Source organism: Hyla sarda, chromosome 9, assembly GCF_029499605.1.
Source record: "Hyla sarda isolate aHylSar1 chromosome 9, aHylSar1.hap1, whole genome shotgun sequence".
NCBI lineage: Eukaryota > Metazoa > Chordata > Amphibia > Anura > Hylidae > Hyla > Hyla sarda.
The window spans coordinates 185,349,674-185,369,954 of NC_079197.1; the positions used below are offsets into that span (position 1 = coordinate 185,349,674).

General features: G+C 37.6%; 1 protein-coding gene across 1 annotated transcript in view; it reads right to left on the bottom strand.

The window, feature by feature from the left end:
• Nucleotides 1-20,281, bottom strand: part of XPNPEP2 (X-prolyl aminopeptidase 2) — an 84,787-nt gene that overhangs the window by 19,187 nt on the left and 45,319 nt on the right. The window contains exons 7-16 of the mRNA XM_056538435.1: nt 17,687-17,773; nt 16,031-16,177; nt 13,433-13,534; nt 8,066-8,147; nt 5,784-5,979; nt 4,743-4,832; nt 3,880-3,989; nt 2,693-2,770; nt 1,945-2,016; nt 912-972 (exon numbers count right to left, since the gene is read on the bottom strand). Coding sequence (XP_056394410.1) covers nt 912-972; nt 1,945-2,016; nt 2,693-2,770; nt 3,880-3,989; nt 4,743-4,832; nt 5,784-5,979; nt 8,066-8,147; nt 13,433-13,534; nt 16,031-16,177; nt 17,687-17,773 — 1,025 coding nt within the window. The remainder of the gene's footprint in view (nt 1-911; nt 973-1,944; nt 2,017-2,692; nt 2,771-3,879; nt 3,990-4,742; nt 4,833-5,783; nt 5,980-8,065; nt 8,148-13,432; nt 13,535-16,030; nt 16,178-17,686; nt 17,774-20,281) is intronic.

The following is a 20,281-nucleotide window of genomic DNA, read 5'->3' on the forward strand; positions in this document are numbered from 1 at the left end:
TACAGTCACATGGATACAGATACAGTCACATGGATACAGATACAGTCACATGGATACAGATACAGTCACATGGATACAGAAACAGTCACATAGATACAGATACAGTCACATGGATACAGACACAGTCACATAGATACAGATACAGTCACATAGATACAGATACAGTCACATGGATACAGATACAGTCACATGGATACAGATACAGTCACATAGATACAGATACAGTCACATAGATACAGATACAGTCACATGGATACAGATATAGTCACATGGATACAGATACAGTCACATAGATACAGATACAGTCACATAGATACAGATACAGTCACATAGATACAGATACAGTCACATGGATACAGACACAGTCACACAGATACAGATACAGTCACACATACAGATACAGTCACATGGATACAGATACAGTCACATAGATACAGATACAGTCACATAGATACAGATACAGTTACATGGATACAGATACAGTCACATAGATACAGATACAGTCACATAGATACAGATATAGTCACATAGATACAGATACAGTCACATAGATACAGATACAGTCACATAGATACAGATACAGTCACATAGATACAGATACAGTCACACAGATACAGATACAGTCACACATATACAGATACAGTTACATGGATACAGATACAGTCACATAGATACAGATACAGTCACATAGATACAGATACAGTTACATGGATACAGATACAGTCACATGGATACAGATACAGTCACATAGATAGAGATGCAGTCACATGGATACAGATACAGTCACACAGATACAGTCACATGGATACAGATACAGTCACACACACGGATACAAACACTCCTTGTCTCTCCTTGTTTAGGTTTTTCTTTTTGTAACACTTTGCTCATTTCCATAACATGTGACATTTGACCTTTTCAAAGTCAGTCGGTGTCCCCCAGTGAACCGTCCTCGTGATGTCAGTCGTTCCATCACTGAAAAACATTGATATGAAAATATAATAAGAAAAATACTGTAAACATAAAAGACTAGTGCTGCTTATCAAGTTATTGTCTCAGATGACAATTATTCCTAGTCATTGGGCTATTACTAATACTAATTATAGTGCTATTACTAATACTAATTATAGTGTTATTACTAATACTAATTATAGTGTTATTACTAATACTAATTATAGTGCTAATACTAATTATACTGCTATTTCAATTACGAATTACACTGCTATTATTATTACTTATTATATTGCTATTACTAAATATACTGCTATTACTATTACTAATTATACTGCTATTACTATTACTAATTATACTGCTATTACTATTACTAAATATACTGCTATTACTATTACTAATTATACTGCTATTACTATTACTAAATATACTGCTATTGCTATTACTCATTATACTGCTATTACTTATTATACTGCTATCACTATTACTTATTATACTGCTATTACTAATTATACTGCTATTACTATTACTTATTATACTGCTATTACTTTTACTAATTATACTGCTATTACTATTACTAATTATACAGCTATTACTATTACTAATTATACAGCTATTACTATTACTAATTATACAGCTATTACTTTTACTAATTATACAGCTATTACTATTACTTATTATACTGCTATTACTATTACTAAATATACTGCTATTACTATTACTAATTATACTGCTATTACTATTACTAATTATACTGCTATTACTATTACTTATTATACTGCTATTACTAATTATATTACTATTACTTATTATACTGCTATTACTATTACTAATTATACTGCTATTACTATTACCAATTATACAGCTATTACTATTACTTATTATACTACTATTACTAATTATTCTGCTCTTACTATTACCAATTATACAGCTATTACTATTACCAATTATACTGCTATTACTACATCCAATATGGGTAACATTTACAATACTCACTAGTACTGCCCCCCAGAGTCCACCAGATACATTTCCTTCTCAGTCAGTTCTCGGTCAGTTTGATTATTTGGCCTGAAAAATGAAAAAACAAAAAGTAATTTTCTGATATCAGGATTTTTCTTAGTAAATTCACATGAAACCTTAAATCCAGGGAGCAGTCACTATAGGGCCCATACTGCACCATATGACCCTATAGTCTGTATAGACATTACTGCTGGATATGAGGGCACTGCGGCAGCGGCACTGAATGGAGGCTATAGACCTGCGGACCTCTGGATGTAGACCACCAATATGCTGGGAGTTGTAGTTTTGCACAGTTTGGACACCACTGGTAGAGAGCATAAACCCCTATAGAGTCTATGGCAGTGTTTCCGAACCTGGGTGCCTCCAGCTGTGGCAAAACTTCAACTCCCAGCATACCCGGACAGCCAAAGGCTGTACGGGCATGCTGGAAGTTGTAGTTTTGCAACAGCTGGAGGCACCCTGGTTGGGAAATACTGGTCTGTGGTGCAGGGATCATCCTCTGTGCACATCCTCTGCTATTGTAATGAGTGCAGTCCTGCCTATCTAGTCTCCAGCAGCACAATCCCATTGGCTCTATAATCCCAGTGAATGACTCTTCCATCTCCTGCCATCCTGATGCTTTAGTGTCCAGTATATACATTGTCGTTCCTTTTCCTATGGATTTCCATGAATAAAATCAAAACTACATAAAAATCCATAGTCCCGGATGCGGTTCTGTCGTTACCTGTAGTGCGGCAGCGCGGCGTTGAGACCTCCTGCAGAAATGGTGCCAAAACTTGGACCTTTAAAATGCGCTTGTTTCCTAAAACAGGGAAATGAAACATTAACCATTAGTTTTCAGTGATTTTCTAAAAAAAAAAAAAAAAAAAAAAAAAAGGTACTCCACTGGAAAACACACACATGTATATATATATATATATATATATATATATATTTTTTTTTTTTTTTTTTTTATTTTTTTTTTTTCTTAAATCAACTGGTGCCAGAAAGTTAAACAAATTTGTAAACTACTTCTATTAAAAAATCTTAATCTTTCCATTACTTATCAGCTGCTGTATTCTCCAGTCTTACCACAGTGCTCTCTGCTGACACCTCTGTTCATGTCAGGAACTGTCCAGAGCAGGATAGGTTTGCTATGAGGATTTTGCTCCTGCTCTGGACAGTTCCTGACATGGGCAGAGGTGTCAGCAGAGAGCACTGTGGCCAGACAGAAAGAACTACACAACTTCATGTGGAGCATACAGCAGCTGATAAGTACTGGAAGGATTAAGTAATTTACAAATCTGTTTAACTTTCTGGCACCAGTTAATTAAAAAAAATAAAAAATAAAAAGATTTCCAGCAGATTACCCCTTTACAGGGGTACTCCGCCCCTATCTAAAGGATAGGGGATAAGATGTCTGATCGCAGTGGGCCCGCCGCTGGGGACCCCCACAATCTCTCTGCTTTACCCGGTGTTCGTTTAAAGTGTCAGGTGCAGTGCCGGAGGCTCGTGACATCATGGCCGCACCCTGCTCATGACATCACAACCAAGCCCCCATGGCTGTCACACCCCCTCCCATAGACTTACATTGAGGGGGCATGGCCGTGACGTTACGAGTGGGGCGTGACCATGACATCACAAGCCTCCGCATCGCCAGTCATCCGGCATGGAGCGAAGTTCACTCCGTGCACCGGATGTCTTGGGTACCACAGCAGAGATCGCGGGGGTCCCCAGCAGCGGGACCATCGCGATCAGACATCTTATCCCCTATCCTTTCGATAGGGGATAAGATGTCTTGGGGCGGAGTACCCCTTTAAGACTGCAAAAGTTGTGTCAAACCCATAAATTGTAGCTCTCAGTGGCGCATTTCACGTTTCCTCATAGCCACGCCCCTCTCATCTTTCTCCTCCCATCATTTAGAACACTTACGCCCGTAGCCCGTCCACATAATTTGCTCCACTTATTTCAGTCACCACACCATTCGGAACAGTTTTCTCCAACCAAAGTAAGTATTCCACGACCGCCACGGCGTCCCGGATCTAGGATCGCAGAGAATAAACTATAAACTATAAAGAAGTTGCTTTCTTCTAAAAACAGCGCCACCTCCTTTCTCAGGTTGTGTGTGGTATTACAGCTTGGCTCCAGTCACTTCAATGGAACTGAACGTTCATACCGTACACAACCTGAGGACTGGACCTCTATGTCATGTTAACTAGATACGTAATCCCCTCAAATTCCCAGAATGCACCGGTCCTGACCATTAAAGGGTTACTCCGGTGGAAAACTAATTTTTTTTTTTAATCAACTGGTGCCAGAAAGTTATACAGATTTGTAAATTACTGCTATATAAAAATCTTAATCCTTCTGGTACTTATCAGCTGCTGTATGCTCCACAGGAAGTTGTGTAGTTCTTTCCAGTCTAACCACAGTGCTCTCTGCTGACACCTCTGTCCATGAGGTTTGCTATGGGGATTTACTCCTACTCTGGACAGTTCCTGACATGGACAGAAGTGTCAGCAGAGAGCACTGTGATCAGACTGGAAAGAACTACACAACTTCCTGGGAGGATTAAGATTTTTATATAGAAATAATTTACAAATCTGTTTAACTTTCTGGAACCAAAATTATTTATTAAAAAATAAAATAAAATAGTTTTCCACCGGAGTACCCCTTTAATGATACCGCCACATAGGATCCCAGTCACATGTACACAGCACCTAATGCATTCCTATGGACCACGACTGTCCTAATACAGAGGTAACAACATACTACTCTCTGCGCATTATACTCACATGACATTGCTTCAATAATTCCTGCTCTTTCTCCGTTTTCACGGCTTTTGTCATCATGACCGGAGAATAATCATCAGACACCAGTTTATTCTGGGCAAAAAAGATATTAATAGAAAAGAATATAAAAAAAGTATAAAAAAATTAAAAATGTATCTATCTATCTATCTATCTATCTATCTCGTATCTATCTATCTATCTATTTATCTCATATCTATCTATCTGTCTATCTCATATCTATCTATCTATCTATTTATCTCATATCTATCTATCTATCTACCACATATCTATCAATCTATCTCATATCTTTCTCCTATCTATCTATCTATCTATCTCATATCTATCTCATATCTATCTATCTATCTATCTATCTATCTATATCTCATATCTATCTCCTATCTATCTATCTATCTATCTATCTCATATCTATCTATCTACCGCATATCTATCAATCTATCTCATATCTTTCTCCTATCTATCTATCTATCTATCTATCTGTATATCTATCTCATATCTATCTATCTATCTATATCTCATATCGTTGTCTTTGCACATGCTGGAATAAATACCACCTTATGCATAATTGTGGAGTGCTGCATCATCTTTACTTTTCTATATCTCATATCTATCTATCTATCTATCTATCTATCTATCTATCTCATATCTATCTCCTATCTAATATCTATCTATCTATCTATCTATCTATCTCATATCTATCTCATATCTATCTATCTATCTATCTATCTCATATCTATCTCCTATCTAATATCTATCTATCTATCTATCTATCTCATATCTATCTATCTATCTATCTCATATCTATCTATCTATCTCATATCTATCTATCTCATATCTATCTATCTCATATCTATCTATCTCATATCTATCTATCTATCTCATATCTATCTATCTATCTCATATCTATCTATCTATCTATCTCATATCTATCTATCTCATATCTATCTATCTCATATCTATCTATCTATCTATCTGTGTCTGTCTGCCCTCTGTATAGCCCTTCTTTCAGGAGATCAGTGATTTTACCTTTGGAATAACCTCGTATACGCCATAGTTGGTGTACCTAGATCCGATCCATACTTTCACATCCCCTTTCACATATTCCGCCAAGGTCTCGCGCACCTTTTCGTAGTCCAGGATCTGTACGCAGGTTGATCCCGGGCAGTTGGTGGTCAGGTAGGTGCGGACGCTGCTGGTAATCCGGCTGACGTTCACGAACAAACTACAAAAACAGAACAATAAGAAAACATCCGCAATGTCACCGTCATCAGAAGGGCCAAATAAAGTCACCACATTAGGAAAGGTTCCGCTGCTTTCTAATATATTTCACCTTTGAATTCTTTATTATTTTCATGATTTCTGCTGTCAGGGGATAGAATGTTCTTGTTTATTGTTACATTCTAACAAATCTTGCGCTCATTTTGCCGCCGTTACATCACACAAGATTGTATTCCAGTAAAAAAACATGTTATTGCTTTCATATCAACTGGCTCCAGAAAGTTAAACAGATTTGTAAATTAATTCTATAAAAAAAATCTTAATCCTTCCAGTACTTATCAGCTGTGGAAGTTATGTTGTTCTTTTCTGTCTAACCACAGTGCTCTCTGCTGACACCTCTGTCTTTCTCAGGAACTGTCCAGAGCAGGATAGGTTTTCTATGGGGATTTGCTTCTACTCTGGACAGTTCCTGATACAGACAGAGGTGTCAGCAGTGAGCACTGTGGTCAGATAGAAAAGAACAACTCAACTTCAGCAGCTGATAAGTAGTGGAAGGATTAAGATTTTTTAACAGAAGTAATTTTTAAATCTGTTTAACTTCCTGGAGCCAGTTGATATGAAATATATATATATATATATATATATATATATATATATATATATATATATATTTCTTACTGGAATACCCCTTTAATGTTTCCATTCACTGACCGATAACATAGATCTTGAAATGGTAAAAAAAACTGTATATTTAAAAGTTGAAAAACTGTTCACTGTATTTCCATGAAGCCGGGAGCCCCCTTTATGGTGCCTGATTTAGATACAGAATAAATATCTCTAATATTCTGATGTATCCTAAGGACTCCAATCTTCCCTAAGAATCCCCGGGAAATGTGTAAAATTTCCAGCAAATCATATTGGGGCAGTATTGGGTTAAGGCGGGGGTGGAGCTTTCTCATCAGCCCCCTCCCCTGCTTATCCAATTTCATGCAGCAGTCGAATTAACCCCTTTTCCACTGCAGCAATAGTTTTAATTTAAAGGGGTACTCCGCCCCTAGACATCTTATCCCCTATTCAAACGATAGGGGATAAGATGTCTGATCACGGGGGTCCCACAGCTGGGACCCCCGCAATCTCTGTGCAGCACCCGGCGTTCGTTTAGAACACTGGGTGCGGGTGACGGGGGTTGTGACGTCATTGCCACGCCTCTTGTGATGTCAAACCACGCCCCCTCAATGCAAGTCTATGGGAGGGGGCATGGCTTAACGTCACAAGAGGTGTGGACGTGACATCATGACCCCCGTCATCCGTTTCAAGCGTTTGGAACAAAATGTTACCAACGCTGGAGCAACGGAGTGCCGCTTTCAAGGGGTACTCCGGTGACAAAACGTTTTATTTTAAATCAACTGGTGCCAGAAAGTTAAACAGATTTGTAAATTACTTCTATTAAAAAAATCTTAATCCTTCCTGTACTTATTAGCTGCTGAATACTACAGCGGAAATTATTTTCTTTTTGAAACACAGAGCTCTCTGCTGACATCATGACCACAGTGCTCTCTGCTGACATCTCTGTCCATTTCAGGAACTGTCCAGAGCAGCATATGTTTGCTATGGGGATTTCCTTTTACCCTGGACAGTTCCTAAAATGGACAGAGATGTCAGCAGAGAGCACTGTGCTCGTGATGTCAGCAGAGAGCTCTGTGTTTCAAACCGAAAAGAATCTCCACTGTAGTATTCAGCAGCTAATAAGTACAGGAAGGATTAAGATTTTTTTAATATAAGTAATTTACAAATCTGTTTAACTTTCTGGCACCAGTTGATTAAAAAAAAAAAAAGTTTTTCACCGGAGTACCCCTTTAAGTAATTTTCCTTGTAATAATTTAAGCAGGACACAATATAATATATTATTAAATAAAACAATAAATAAATTAATATTTGTGGTGTGAAATGGAAAAAAGAGGAATTCTGCCATATGTGGAGGTCACTTTATGGCGCTCACCGTGCGGTAAACATGGCGTCTCTGTATTCTGCGGGGTCAGAGTGATACAAGTTATATGGTTACAATGTATCACGACTGGTGACATCACTACCTGATAGAATCGCTGCTCAGCAGGGAGTAGGAGTAGAAGAAAGGATTATAGGAGACATCTTGTCCTCGGAGATTGAAGAGCCCTGCGGGAAGAGAAGCGTCATGTGATATACTGCACTGTATACGGGGGGCGACCTCTATATACTGCCGCCAGATACCAGCCAGAAGAAGTTGTTTTGTGGCTGGGAGAGAACTTCCTGTATGTGACATAAATGAACATGGGGATCTGTGAGTTAAAGGGGTACTCCGGCGAAAAACAATTGACTGGCTCCAGAAAGTTAAAAAGATTTGTAAATTACTTCTATTACAAAATCTTAATCCTACCAGCACTTATCAGCTGCTGAAGTTGAGTTGTTCTTTCCAGTCTTACCACAGTGAACTCTGCTGACACCTCTGTCCATGTCAGGAACTATCCAGAGCAGGAGAGGTTTGCTATGGGGATTTGCCTCTACTCTGGACAGTTCCTGACATGGACAGAGGTGCCAGCAGAGAGCACTGTGGTCATACTGGAAAGAACTACACAACTTAAGCAGCTGATAAGTACTGGTAGGATTAAGATTTTTTAATAGAAGCAATTTACAAATCTATTTAACTCTCTGGAGCCAGTTGATATAAAAAAAAATTAATGTTTTTCCCCGGAGTACCCCTTTAAGCAAAACTGTTCTGTGAATTGCCCTACATTCATAGCAGACACGGTAAAATAAGAGTCTAAGGGTTAAAATGTACATATGTTGTTATATCAGATGAATGATGCCTTGGTCTTATGATGATCCCTAGCCTAGAGTCAGTAGTTTAGGACCAATTTACAGAAACTACAGATCCCAGCATGTCTCTTGCTGTGCAGAACGGTCGAAGGTAAGGATCAATCAGAAGACACTTACAGTAGGTTTTCTACTTTACTTTACAAAGTTGTTAGAACTTCCCATTTCTCAGTATTAGATGCATATGATGAATTAGATGTATTAGAAGTATTATATGTATTAGATGTATTAAATGTGTTATATATATTAGATGTATTATATGTATTAGATGTATTATATGTATTATATGTATTAGATGTATTAAATGTGTTATATATATTAGATGTATTATATGTACTAGATGTATTATATGTATTATATGTATTAGATGTATTAAATGTGTTATATATATTAGATGTATTATATGTATTATATATATTAGATGTATTATGTGTATTATATATATTAGATGTATTATGTGTATTATATGTATTATATGTGTTATATATATTAGATGTATTATATGTGTTATATATTAGATGTATTATATATATTAGATGTATTATATGTATTAGATGTATTATATGTATTAGATGTATTATATGTATTATATATATTAGATGTATTATATGTATTATATATATTAGATGTATTATATGTATTAAATGTATTAAATGTGTTATATATATTAGATGTATTATATGTATTATATATTAGATGTATTATGTGTATTATATATTAGATGTATTATATGTGTTATATATTAGATGTATTATATGTATTACATATTAGATGTATTATATGTGTTATATATTAGATGTATTATATATATTAGATATATTAGAAGTATTATATGTATTAGATGTATTATATGTATTATATATATTAGATGTATTATATGTATTATATATATTAGATGTATTATATGTATTAAATGTATTAAATGTGTTATATGTATTAGATGTATTATATGTATTATATATTAGATGTATTATGTGTATTATATATTAGATGTATTATATGTGTTATATATTAGATGTATTATATGTATTACATATTAGATGTATTATATGTGTTATATATTAGATGTATTATATATATTAGATATATTAGAAGTATTATATGTATTAGATGTATTATATGTATTATATGTATTAGATGTATTAGATGTATTATATGTATTAGATGTATTATATGTATTATATGTATTAGATGTATTAGATGTATTATATATATTAGATGTATTAGATGTATTATATATATTAGATGTATTATATGTATTAGATGTATTAGATGTATTATATGTATTAGATGTATTATATATATTAGATGTATTATATGTATTAGATGTATTATATGTATTGTATATTAGATGTATTATATGTATTATATATTATATATTATATGTATTATATATATATTAGATGTATTATATGTATTAGATGTATTATATATATTAGATGTATTAGATGTATTATATATATTAGATGTATTAGATGTATTATATATATTAGATGTATTAGATGTATTAGATGTATTATATATATTAGATGTATTATATGTATTAGATGTATTATATATATTAGATGTATTATATATATTAGATGTATTATATATATTAGATGTATTATATATATTAGATGTATTATATGTATTAGATGTATTAGATGTATTATATGTATTAGATGTATTATATATATTAGATGTATTATATGTATTAGATGTATTAGATGTATTAGATGTATTATATGTATTAGATGTATTATATATATTAGATGTATTATATGTATTATATGTATTAGATGTATTATATGTATTATATATTAGATGTATTATATATATTAGATGTATTATATGTATTAGATGTATTATATGTATTGTATATTAGATGTATTATATGTATTAGATGTATTATATGTATTGTATATTAGATGTATTATATGTATTATATATTAGATGTATTATATATATTAGATGTATTATATGTATTAGATGTATTATATATATATTAGATGTATTAGATGTATTAGATGTATTATATATATTAGATGTATTAGATGTATTAGATGTATTATATGTATTATATGTATTATATGTATTATATATATTAGATGTATTAGATGTATTAGATGTATTATATATATTAGATGTATTATATGTATTAGATGTATTATATATATTAGATGTATTATATATATTAGATGTATTATATATATTAGATGTATTATATGTATTAGATGTATTAGATGTATTGGATGTATTAGATGTATTAGATGTATTATATGTATTATATGTATTAGATGTATTAAATGTATTAGATGTATTAGATGTATTAGATGTATTAGATGTATTATATATTAGATGTATTAGATGTATTAGATGTATTATATATTAGATGTATTAGATGTATTAGATGTATTAGATGTATTAGATGTATTAGATGTATTAGATGTATTATATGTATTAGATGTATTAGATGTATTATATGTATTAGATGTATTATATGTATTAGATGTATTAGATGTATTAGATATATTAGATGTATTATATGTATTAGATGTATTATATATATTAGATGTATTATATGTATTAGATGTATTAGATGTATTATATGTATTAGATGTATTATATATATTAGATGTATTAGATGTATTATATATATTAGATGTATTATATGTATTAGATGTGTTAGATGTATTATATATATTAGATGTATTAGATGTATTATATGTATTAGATGTATTATATGTATTTTATATATTAGATGTATTATATGTATTTTATATATTAGATGTATTAGATGTATTATATATATTAGATGTATTAGATGTATTAGATGTGTTAGATGTATTATATGTATTAGATGTATTAGATATATTGGATGTATTAGATGTATTAGATGTATTAGATGTGTTAGATGTATTATATGTATTATATGTATTAGATGTATTATATATATTAGATGTATTATATGTATTAGATGTATTATATATATTAGATGTATTATATGTATTAGATGTATTATATATATTAGATGTATTATATGTATTTTATATATTAGATGTATTATATGTATTTTATATATTAGATGTATTAGATGTATTATATATATTAGATGTATTAGATGTGTTAGATGTATTATATATATTAGATATATTAGATGTATTAGATGTATTAGATGTATTAGATGTATTAGATGTGTTAGATGTATTAGATGTATTATATGTATTAGATGTATTATATATATTTAGATGTATTATATATATTAGATGTATTATATGTATTTTATATATTAGATGTATTATATGTATTTTATATATTAGATGTATTATATGTATTTTATATATTAGATGTATTATATGTATTATATATATCAGATGTATTATATATATTAGATGTATTATGTGTATTATATATATTAGATGTATTATGAGTATTATATATATTACGGTAGATGTATTATGTGTATTACATATATTAGATGTATTATGTGAATTAGATGTTTTACAGATATGATGGAGCTGGACCTGGAGTTGGATTTATCTTTGGTAGAATCCAATGAGAGGTAACACTAGAAGAGTAAAGTAAGCAGGGGCGGGTCCAAGAAGAGACCAGCAAGAGCCAACAAGGTCCCATTGACTTAACCAGTGGTAAAGGTGTGTCCCCCCCCACAGTGACCCCATAACCTGTACACCTCCCACAGTGACCCCATAACCTGTACACCCCCCACAGTGACCCCATATCCTGTACACCCCCCACAGTGACCCCATAACCTGTACACCCCCCACAGTGACCCCATAACCTGTACACCCCCACAGTGACCCCATAACCTGTACACCCCCCACAGTGACCCCATAACCTGTACACCCCCCACAGTGACCCCATAACCTGTACACCCCCCACAGTGACCCCGTATCCTGTACACCTCCCACAGTGACCCCATAACCTGTACACCCCCCACAGTGACCCCATATCCTGTACACCCCCCACAGTGACCCCATAACCTGTACACCCCTCACAGTGACCCCATAACCTGTACACCCCCCACAGTGACCCCATATCTTGTACACCCCCACAGTGACCCCATATCCTGTACACCCCCCATAGTGACCCCATATCCTGTACACCCCCCCACAGTGACCCCACATCCTGTACACCCCCCCACAGTGACCCCATATCCTGTACACCCCCCACAGTGACCCCATAACCTGTACACTCCCCACAGTGACCCCATAACCTGTACACCCCCACAGTGACCCCATAACCTGTACACCCCCACAGTGACCCCATAACCTGTACACCCCCCCACAGTGACCCCACATCCTGTACACCCCCCCACAGTGACCCCATATCCTGTACACCCCCCACAGTGACCCCATAACCTGTACACCTCCCACAGTGACCCCATATCTTGTATACCCCCACAGTGACCCCATATCCTGTACACCCCCCCACAGTGACCCCATATCCTGTACACCCCCCAGTGACCCCATATCCTGTACACCCCCCACAGTGACCCCATAACCTGTACACTCCCCACAGTGAATCCATAACCTGTACACCCCCCACAGTGACCCCATAACCTGTACCCCATGCCGGTGGGATGGTTTCCCTTCCTGATGACCTACATGCACTTTCCTCCAGAGATGACAGCAGCACCGCCGACGGCTTCTGGGAATGTTGTTCCATTTGTTTCCGGATATCGGTCACTTTTTCCTGCCAGGTGCTGCCTGAAAAAGAAGGAAAAATGCAGAGAAATGAACGATGATGCCAAAACGGGGGAAAATCGCCCAAAATATCTCTGTACAGAGGGAGAAGCATAAAGACATTTATATAATGCACTAATGTGGTGTCCCAGCCCCATAGACTGTCCTGCGGGTGAGAGATTGCCTCGGGCATCCCGCTGTCTATATGTTGGGCCCCTGCTCTATTGTCTGACCTGTTATAATGTCATGAATTCATTTATACACTGTACCTTTAACCCCTTAAGGACACATGACGTACTGGAACGTCATGTGTCCGCTCCCGATCTATAACGCGGGGCCACGGCCGGGACCTGTGGCTAATAGCGCGCGGCATTGATTGCGGTGCCGCGCGCTATTAACCCTTTAGACGTGGCGTTCAAAGTTGAATGCCGCTTCTAAAGTGAAAGTGAAAGCATGCCGGTTAGCTCAGTGGGCTGTTCGGGATAGCCGCGGGGAAATCGCGGCATCCCGAACAGCTTACAGGACAGCCGGAGGGTCTCTACCTGCCTCCTCCCTGTCCGATCGCTGAATGACTGCTCAGTGCCTGAGATCCAGGCATGAGCAGTCAAGCGGCAGAATCATCGATCACTGGTTTCTTATGAGAAACCAGTGATCAATGTAAAAGATCAGTGTGTGCAGTGTTATAGGTTCCTATGGGATAACAATGATCAGTGTGTACAGTGTTATAGGTCCCTATGGGGTAACAATGATCAGTGTAAGATATCAGTATGTGCAGTGTTATAGTCTCCTATGGGATAACAATGATCAGTATAAGAGATCAGTGTGTGCAGTGTTATAGGTCCCTATGGGATAACAATGATCAGTGTAAGATATCAGTATGTGCAGTGTTATAGTCTCCTATGGCATAACAATGATCAGTATAAGAGATCAGTGTGTGCAGTGTTATAGGTCCCTATGGGATAACAATGATCAGTGTAAGATATCAGTATGTGCAGTGTTATAGTCTCCTATGGGATAACAATGATCAGTATAAGAGATCAGTGTGTGCAGTGTTATAGATCCCTATGGGATAACAATGATCAGTGTAAGATATCAGTATGTGCAGTGTTATAGTCTCCTATGGGATAACAATGATCAGTATAAGAGATCAGTGTGTGCAGTGTTATAGGTCCCTATGGGATAACAATGATCAGTGTAAGATATCAGTATGTGCAGTGTTATAGGTCCCTATGGGATAACAATGATCAGTGTGTGCAGTGTTATAGGTCCCCATGGGAGCTATAACACTGCAAAAAAAAGTGGGAAAAAAAGTGAATAAAGATGATTTAACCCCTTCTCTAATAAAAGTTTGAATCACCCCACTTTTCCCATAAAAAAAGAACACAGTGTACATAAAAATAAACATATATGGTATCGCCGCGTGCGGAAATATCCGAATTATGAAAATATATCGTTAATTAAACCGCACGGTCAATGGCGTACACACAAAAAGATTCCAAAGTCCAAAATAGTGCATTTTTGGTCACTTTTTATATCAATAAGTCCTATCAATGCAAAAATGGTACCGTTAAAAACTTCAGATCATGGCGCAAAAAATGAGCCCTAATACCGCCCCATACGCGTAAAAATAAAAAAGTTATAGGGGTCAGAAGATGACATTTTTAAACGTATACATTTTCCTGCATGTAGTTATGATTTTTTCCAGAAGTGCGACAATATCCAACCTATATAAGTAGGGGATCATTTTAACCGTATGGACCTACAGAATAAAGAGAAGGGGTCATTTTTACCGAATAATGTAAAACATAGAAGCGGAAGCCCCCAAAAGTTACAAAACGGCCATTTTTTTTTAATCAATTTTGTCTCACAATAATTTTTTTTTCCCGTTTCACCGTAGATTTTTGGGCAAAATGACTGACGTCATTACAAAGTAGAATTGGAGGCGCAAAAAATTAGCTATCATATGGATTTTTAGGTGCAAAATTGAGTTATGATTTTTTAAAGGCAAGGAGCAAAAAACGAAAATGCAAAAACGGAAAAAAACCCGGTCCTTAAGGGGTTAAGGGATTGTGGTAGAGTGACCAGGTGACGCCCCAATGGGGGACCCCAAAACTAGCCCTTGTAGTGTAGGGGGGAGGAGAGTTCACTTGAAGTTTAGTGTAAGAGGAGTAAGAAGTGAAGGGCTGAAATACCGTGAGGAGCGGCCTACGGAAAACAAGACGACAAAATTCCACCGCCGCGCCAATCTCAGGAAATCCCCCGGCGCACAGGGGAAAATCAAAGTCTGGCGGTAAGAAGAGCTCTTGGGGGAAAATCGGTGAGTGCTGCTACTAAACTTAAAGAGGTACTCCACTGCTCAGTGTTTGAAACAAACTGTTCCGAACGCTGGAACCGGCGCCGGAAGCTCGTGACGCCATATCCCCGCCCCCTCATGACGTCACACCCCGCCCCCTCAATGCAAGTCTATGGGAGGGGGCGTGACAGCAGTATGCTTATAGGAAATGTAACATGGCCACCTACCTACAAACTCAGCGGGAATGGAATAGACTTCATTGTCCGGAAGAGCCGGCCGCTGACTCCCCCACACAACGTCCACCAGATTGTTAGGAATGGAGCGGAGAATCTTCCCAGAATCCTGCAGTAAACTGTCGAAGGATCGCCACTCGTCTACGAAAGAGAGATGGGACATCAGATGTAGCAGAGCTGAATGGGAAATGTAACAGTTTATTGTCCACACAATGAGGAAATATAGAGATGTCACAGGAACCAATCAGAAAGGGACAATGTAATAATAAGAGCTGGAATCTGATTGGTTGACATGGAAGTTTACAGAACTTTCCCCTTGCACTGGTTTTGATAAATATATGTGTATAAGATGTTTCCCTTTTATACCAGTTCACACCATGTGTTGGTTATATGACAGGATATTGTAATGTATCCAATGTTGTGCTCATAGGGTTAAATAGACCACATATAATCCACCGGTTACTATGTGCAGTTCGCTTTATGTCAAAATATGTTTTATGATTGGGACACAATGTAGCGGTGGTTAAAGGGGTATTCAGCCAAATACATCTTATCCCCTATCCAATGGATAGATCATAAGAAGTCTGATCACTGGGGTCCCGCCGCTGCGACCCCCTATGATCTCTGTGCAGCAAATGCATTCTATGCGGGGCTTCTGCTCCTGTCTCTGTGTTTCAGGACTGGGGACGTGAAGCCGCGACCCCTCCATTCATGTCTATGGGAGGGGGCCGGGTGTGACATCACGAGGGGGTGTGTGTGACGTCGTGTGACATCACAAGGGTGTGTGGTGTGAGACCACTCCCCTCCATTCATGTCCAAGGGAGGGGGCGTGGTGTGACATCAAAAGAGGTGTGGCATGACCTCAAGTCTCCAGTCCCTCCCATAGACATGAATGTAGGGGGCGTAGTGTGACATCACAAGGGGGTGTGGCATGACGTTGCATCTCCAGTCCTTCCCATAGGCATGAATGGGGGAAATGGTGTGACATCACAAGGGGGTGTGGAGTGACACCACTCCCCCTCCATTCATGTCTATGGGAGGGGGCTTGACTGGACACGTTACAGAGGTTTCTGAGACTGGAGCAGTAGCCCGGAATAGAATGTGGGTGCTGCACGGAGATCGCAGGGGGTCCCAGCAGCAGGCCCCAGCGATCGGGGATAAGATGTGTTTGGCCAGAATACCCCTTTAATGCTAAAACACATGGCGGCATAAACCAGATCAGATGTAGTCACTATGTTTGGCTTATCGTTCCCTTTGGACACAGTATATCCTGACCTGCACCTGTAGCGGAGATGAAGCTCGGTGTGAACAGCCCCTTACACGTGTTGTGGACAATTTATGAAGATCAGCGTCATACAGACGCAGGCGCGCTGGATTTATGTAGAGGCGCATGTCTCTATCTTCTGAGGCCGCGTCCTCCTACTGAAATGTATACGCAGCTGATGCTAGAGGAGATTCCAGCTAAAATGTATATCTGTTTTCAGGCGTAATTTGTACCCCCGCGTCTCCTTCATGTGACGCCCAACATGTGCTACACTCTGCCTACTACCAAAATTGCAAAATTTTTGCGCAAAGTGAATGTTGAGACTATCTGACAAATAAGCTGGGGATGATGTATCCCCCATTGTTTTAGGAAAACTGACAACGCACCAATGGAAAAGAGGAAAGGGTCGAAGCCGATCTCTTCTCCGTCCTTCAGTTCTTGTAGGATCCAGGAAACAATTTCAGAAGCTGAGACTGGAAACGGCAAAAGTTATTTATTACAATCTAATTAATACATAGAAGATGATAATAGTAATAATAATAGTATTAGTGTAGTAGTTGTTATTATTAACTATTACTGTTATTATTCCTTATGTAATGTCAATATATATATACCCTAGAATAATTATACTCTAATTAGCAGTAACTATAATTAACAGTGAGGCTCCTTCACACTATGAGAATTCATCCCTTATTAAATGTCCGTTTTCTGTATAATAACGGATCAAATAACAGGAACATCAAATATTCATCTGTTCAGACCCGTTATAACATCCATCATGTACGGCCGTAACACCTCTGCCTACAGACTCCCACAGCCGGGACTACTACTACTCCCATCATGGAACAGACTTGTTTCCATGATGGGAGTAGTAGTTCCCCGGCTGTGGGAGTCTGCAGACAGCTGGGGAGGCTACATTAGTGTTTGTACTACTACCCCCATCATTGAACTGAGTCTGTTCCATTGTTCCATGATGGGGGTTGTAGTACAGGGGCTGAGGGATTGATCGCACCAGGTTTCACTTCTGAGACCCGATGCGATTAGAAGTTATTAAGCAGGGGACGGGGCGGCCGGCTGCTGGCATTATGCGCTCCTGATAGAAATACTTTTCATTCATAGCGCTGCGGTGGCATATTATGGGGGGGTGTGTGTGTGGGTGTGTGTGTGTGTGGGGGGGGGGGGGGTGTATATATATATATATATATATATATATATATATATAAATGCGCTCCAGAAATACTTTTCATTCATAGCGCTGCGGTGGCATACTATGGGGGGGGTGTGTGTGGGGGGGGGGGGGGGGGGTGTGTGTGGGGGGGGGGGGTGTATATATATATATATATATATATATATATATAAAAAGCAAAATCATCGGTAGTTGCAGTATCTTGCAATAACCTTTTTTATTGGACTAACAAGATTTTGTAGAGACAAGCTTTCGGGATTCCTCCCTTTATCAAGTCATAAGCATTTCTGAGCTCACAAGGAGAAAACACAGGTTCTATCTCACAAAATATGCAGGGGTTAAAACAACATTAGTGGAGAATGGACATTAAGTTGGGCCATAAATTGTATAGCAATAGGACGATAGATACAGATAAGGATGAGGAGGGGGGGGGGGGGGGGGGGCTGGAGAGCAGAGGTGAGAATAGTGGTTACGCTGGACAGACAATTTTACTACAGAACCATAGACTGAAGATAAGACTAGACAGGGGAGGGGGAGCAGGGGTGTGATGGTGTTAGAGCAGGGAGAGAGTAGAGAGTTTAGCAAAGGTTATAGGAAATTTTGATAATGGGATAAGAAGCTTAAATCCACATTAAGTCCTCTGTTCTTGGAGTCATAAAGAACTATCATTTTGGCTTCAAATGTCTTTCTTTCCTGGGTGTTCTTGAAGTTTCCTTTCAGGATCTTGATTTTGAGGTCCTGTAGGGAGTGACCTGTTTGGGTGAAATGGTGTCCAACTGGGGTGCAATAGTCCTTTTCTCTATGGTTGTTGATGGACGATCTGTGGAGGTTCATCCTTTTGTTGAGTGGCTGACTGGTCTCCCCAATGTAACATCCCAGGTGACACTTGGTGCATTGTATCATGTAGACTACATTCTCTGTGGTGCAGGAGTATTGTCCCTTGGTGTTATATGTCTTGTCGTTGTGGCCTCAGGATTTGTGCAGATGTGTTGACAGAGTTTACAGCGCAGTTTGGCGCAGGGTTTGGTCCCATTGTCTGTATCTGATGTGTCTGTGGGTAGTTTCCTATTGACCAGTTTTTGTTTTAAGTTGGGTGGTTGTCTGAAGGCCAAGATGGGTGGTTCAGGAAAGATTTGCTTTAACACCTCATCTTCTGCTAGTATTGGCTGCAGGGCCTTGATGATTATGCATATTTCCTCAAGGGTGGGATTGTATGTGGTCACCAGTGGTATGCGTGATGAGGTTTGTTTCTCTCTGTATTGCAGCAGGTGTTCACGTGGTGTTTGAAGAGCAGAGTGGATTTTCTTATGGATGGTCCTTGGTTTGTAACCTTTTTGTTTACATTTCTCAGCTAGCGTTTGTAGATGTCTCTGTCATCAGGGTTGGAGCAGATGCGGTGGTACCTGATGGCTTGGCTGTATATTATGCCTTTCTTGGTGTGGGACGGATGGGAACTTGAATTGTTTAGATAGCTGGATCGGTCTGTGGGCTTTCTGTATACAGATGTCTGTATTGTGTCCTTGTTTATAGTTACAGTGGTGTCCAGAAAGTTTACACTTTCTGTAGAGAAGTCCATTTTGAGTTTGATGGATGGATTAAATGTGTTGAAGGCATCATGAAATTGTTTGAGTTTATCCTCTCCTTCAGTCCAAACAATGAAAATATCATCAATGTATCTGTAGTATCTGTAGGGTTTGTGAATTTGGGTATTCAGGAATCGCTCTTCAAGGTCAGCCATGAACAGATTGGCATATTGTGGTGCCATCTTGGTCCCCATAGCAGTTCCCATCGTCTG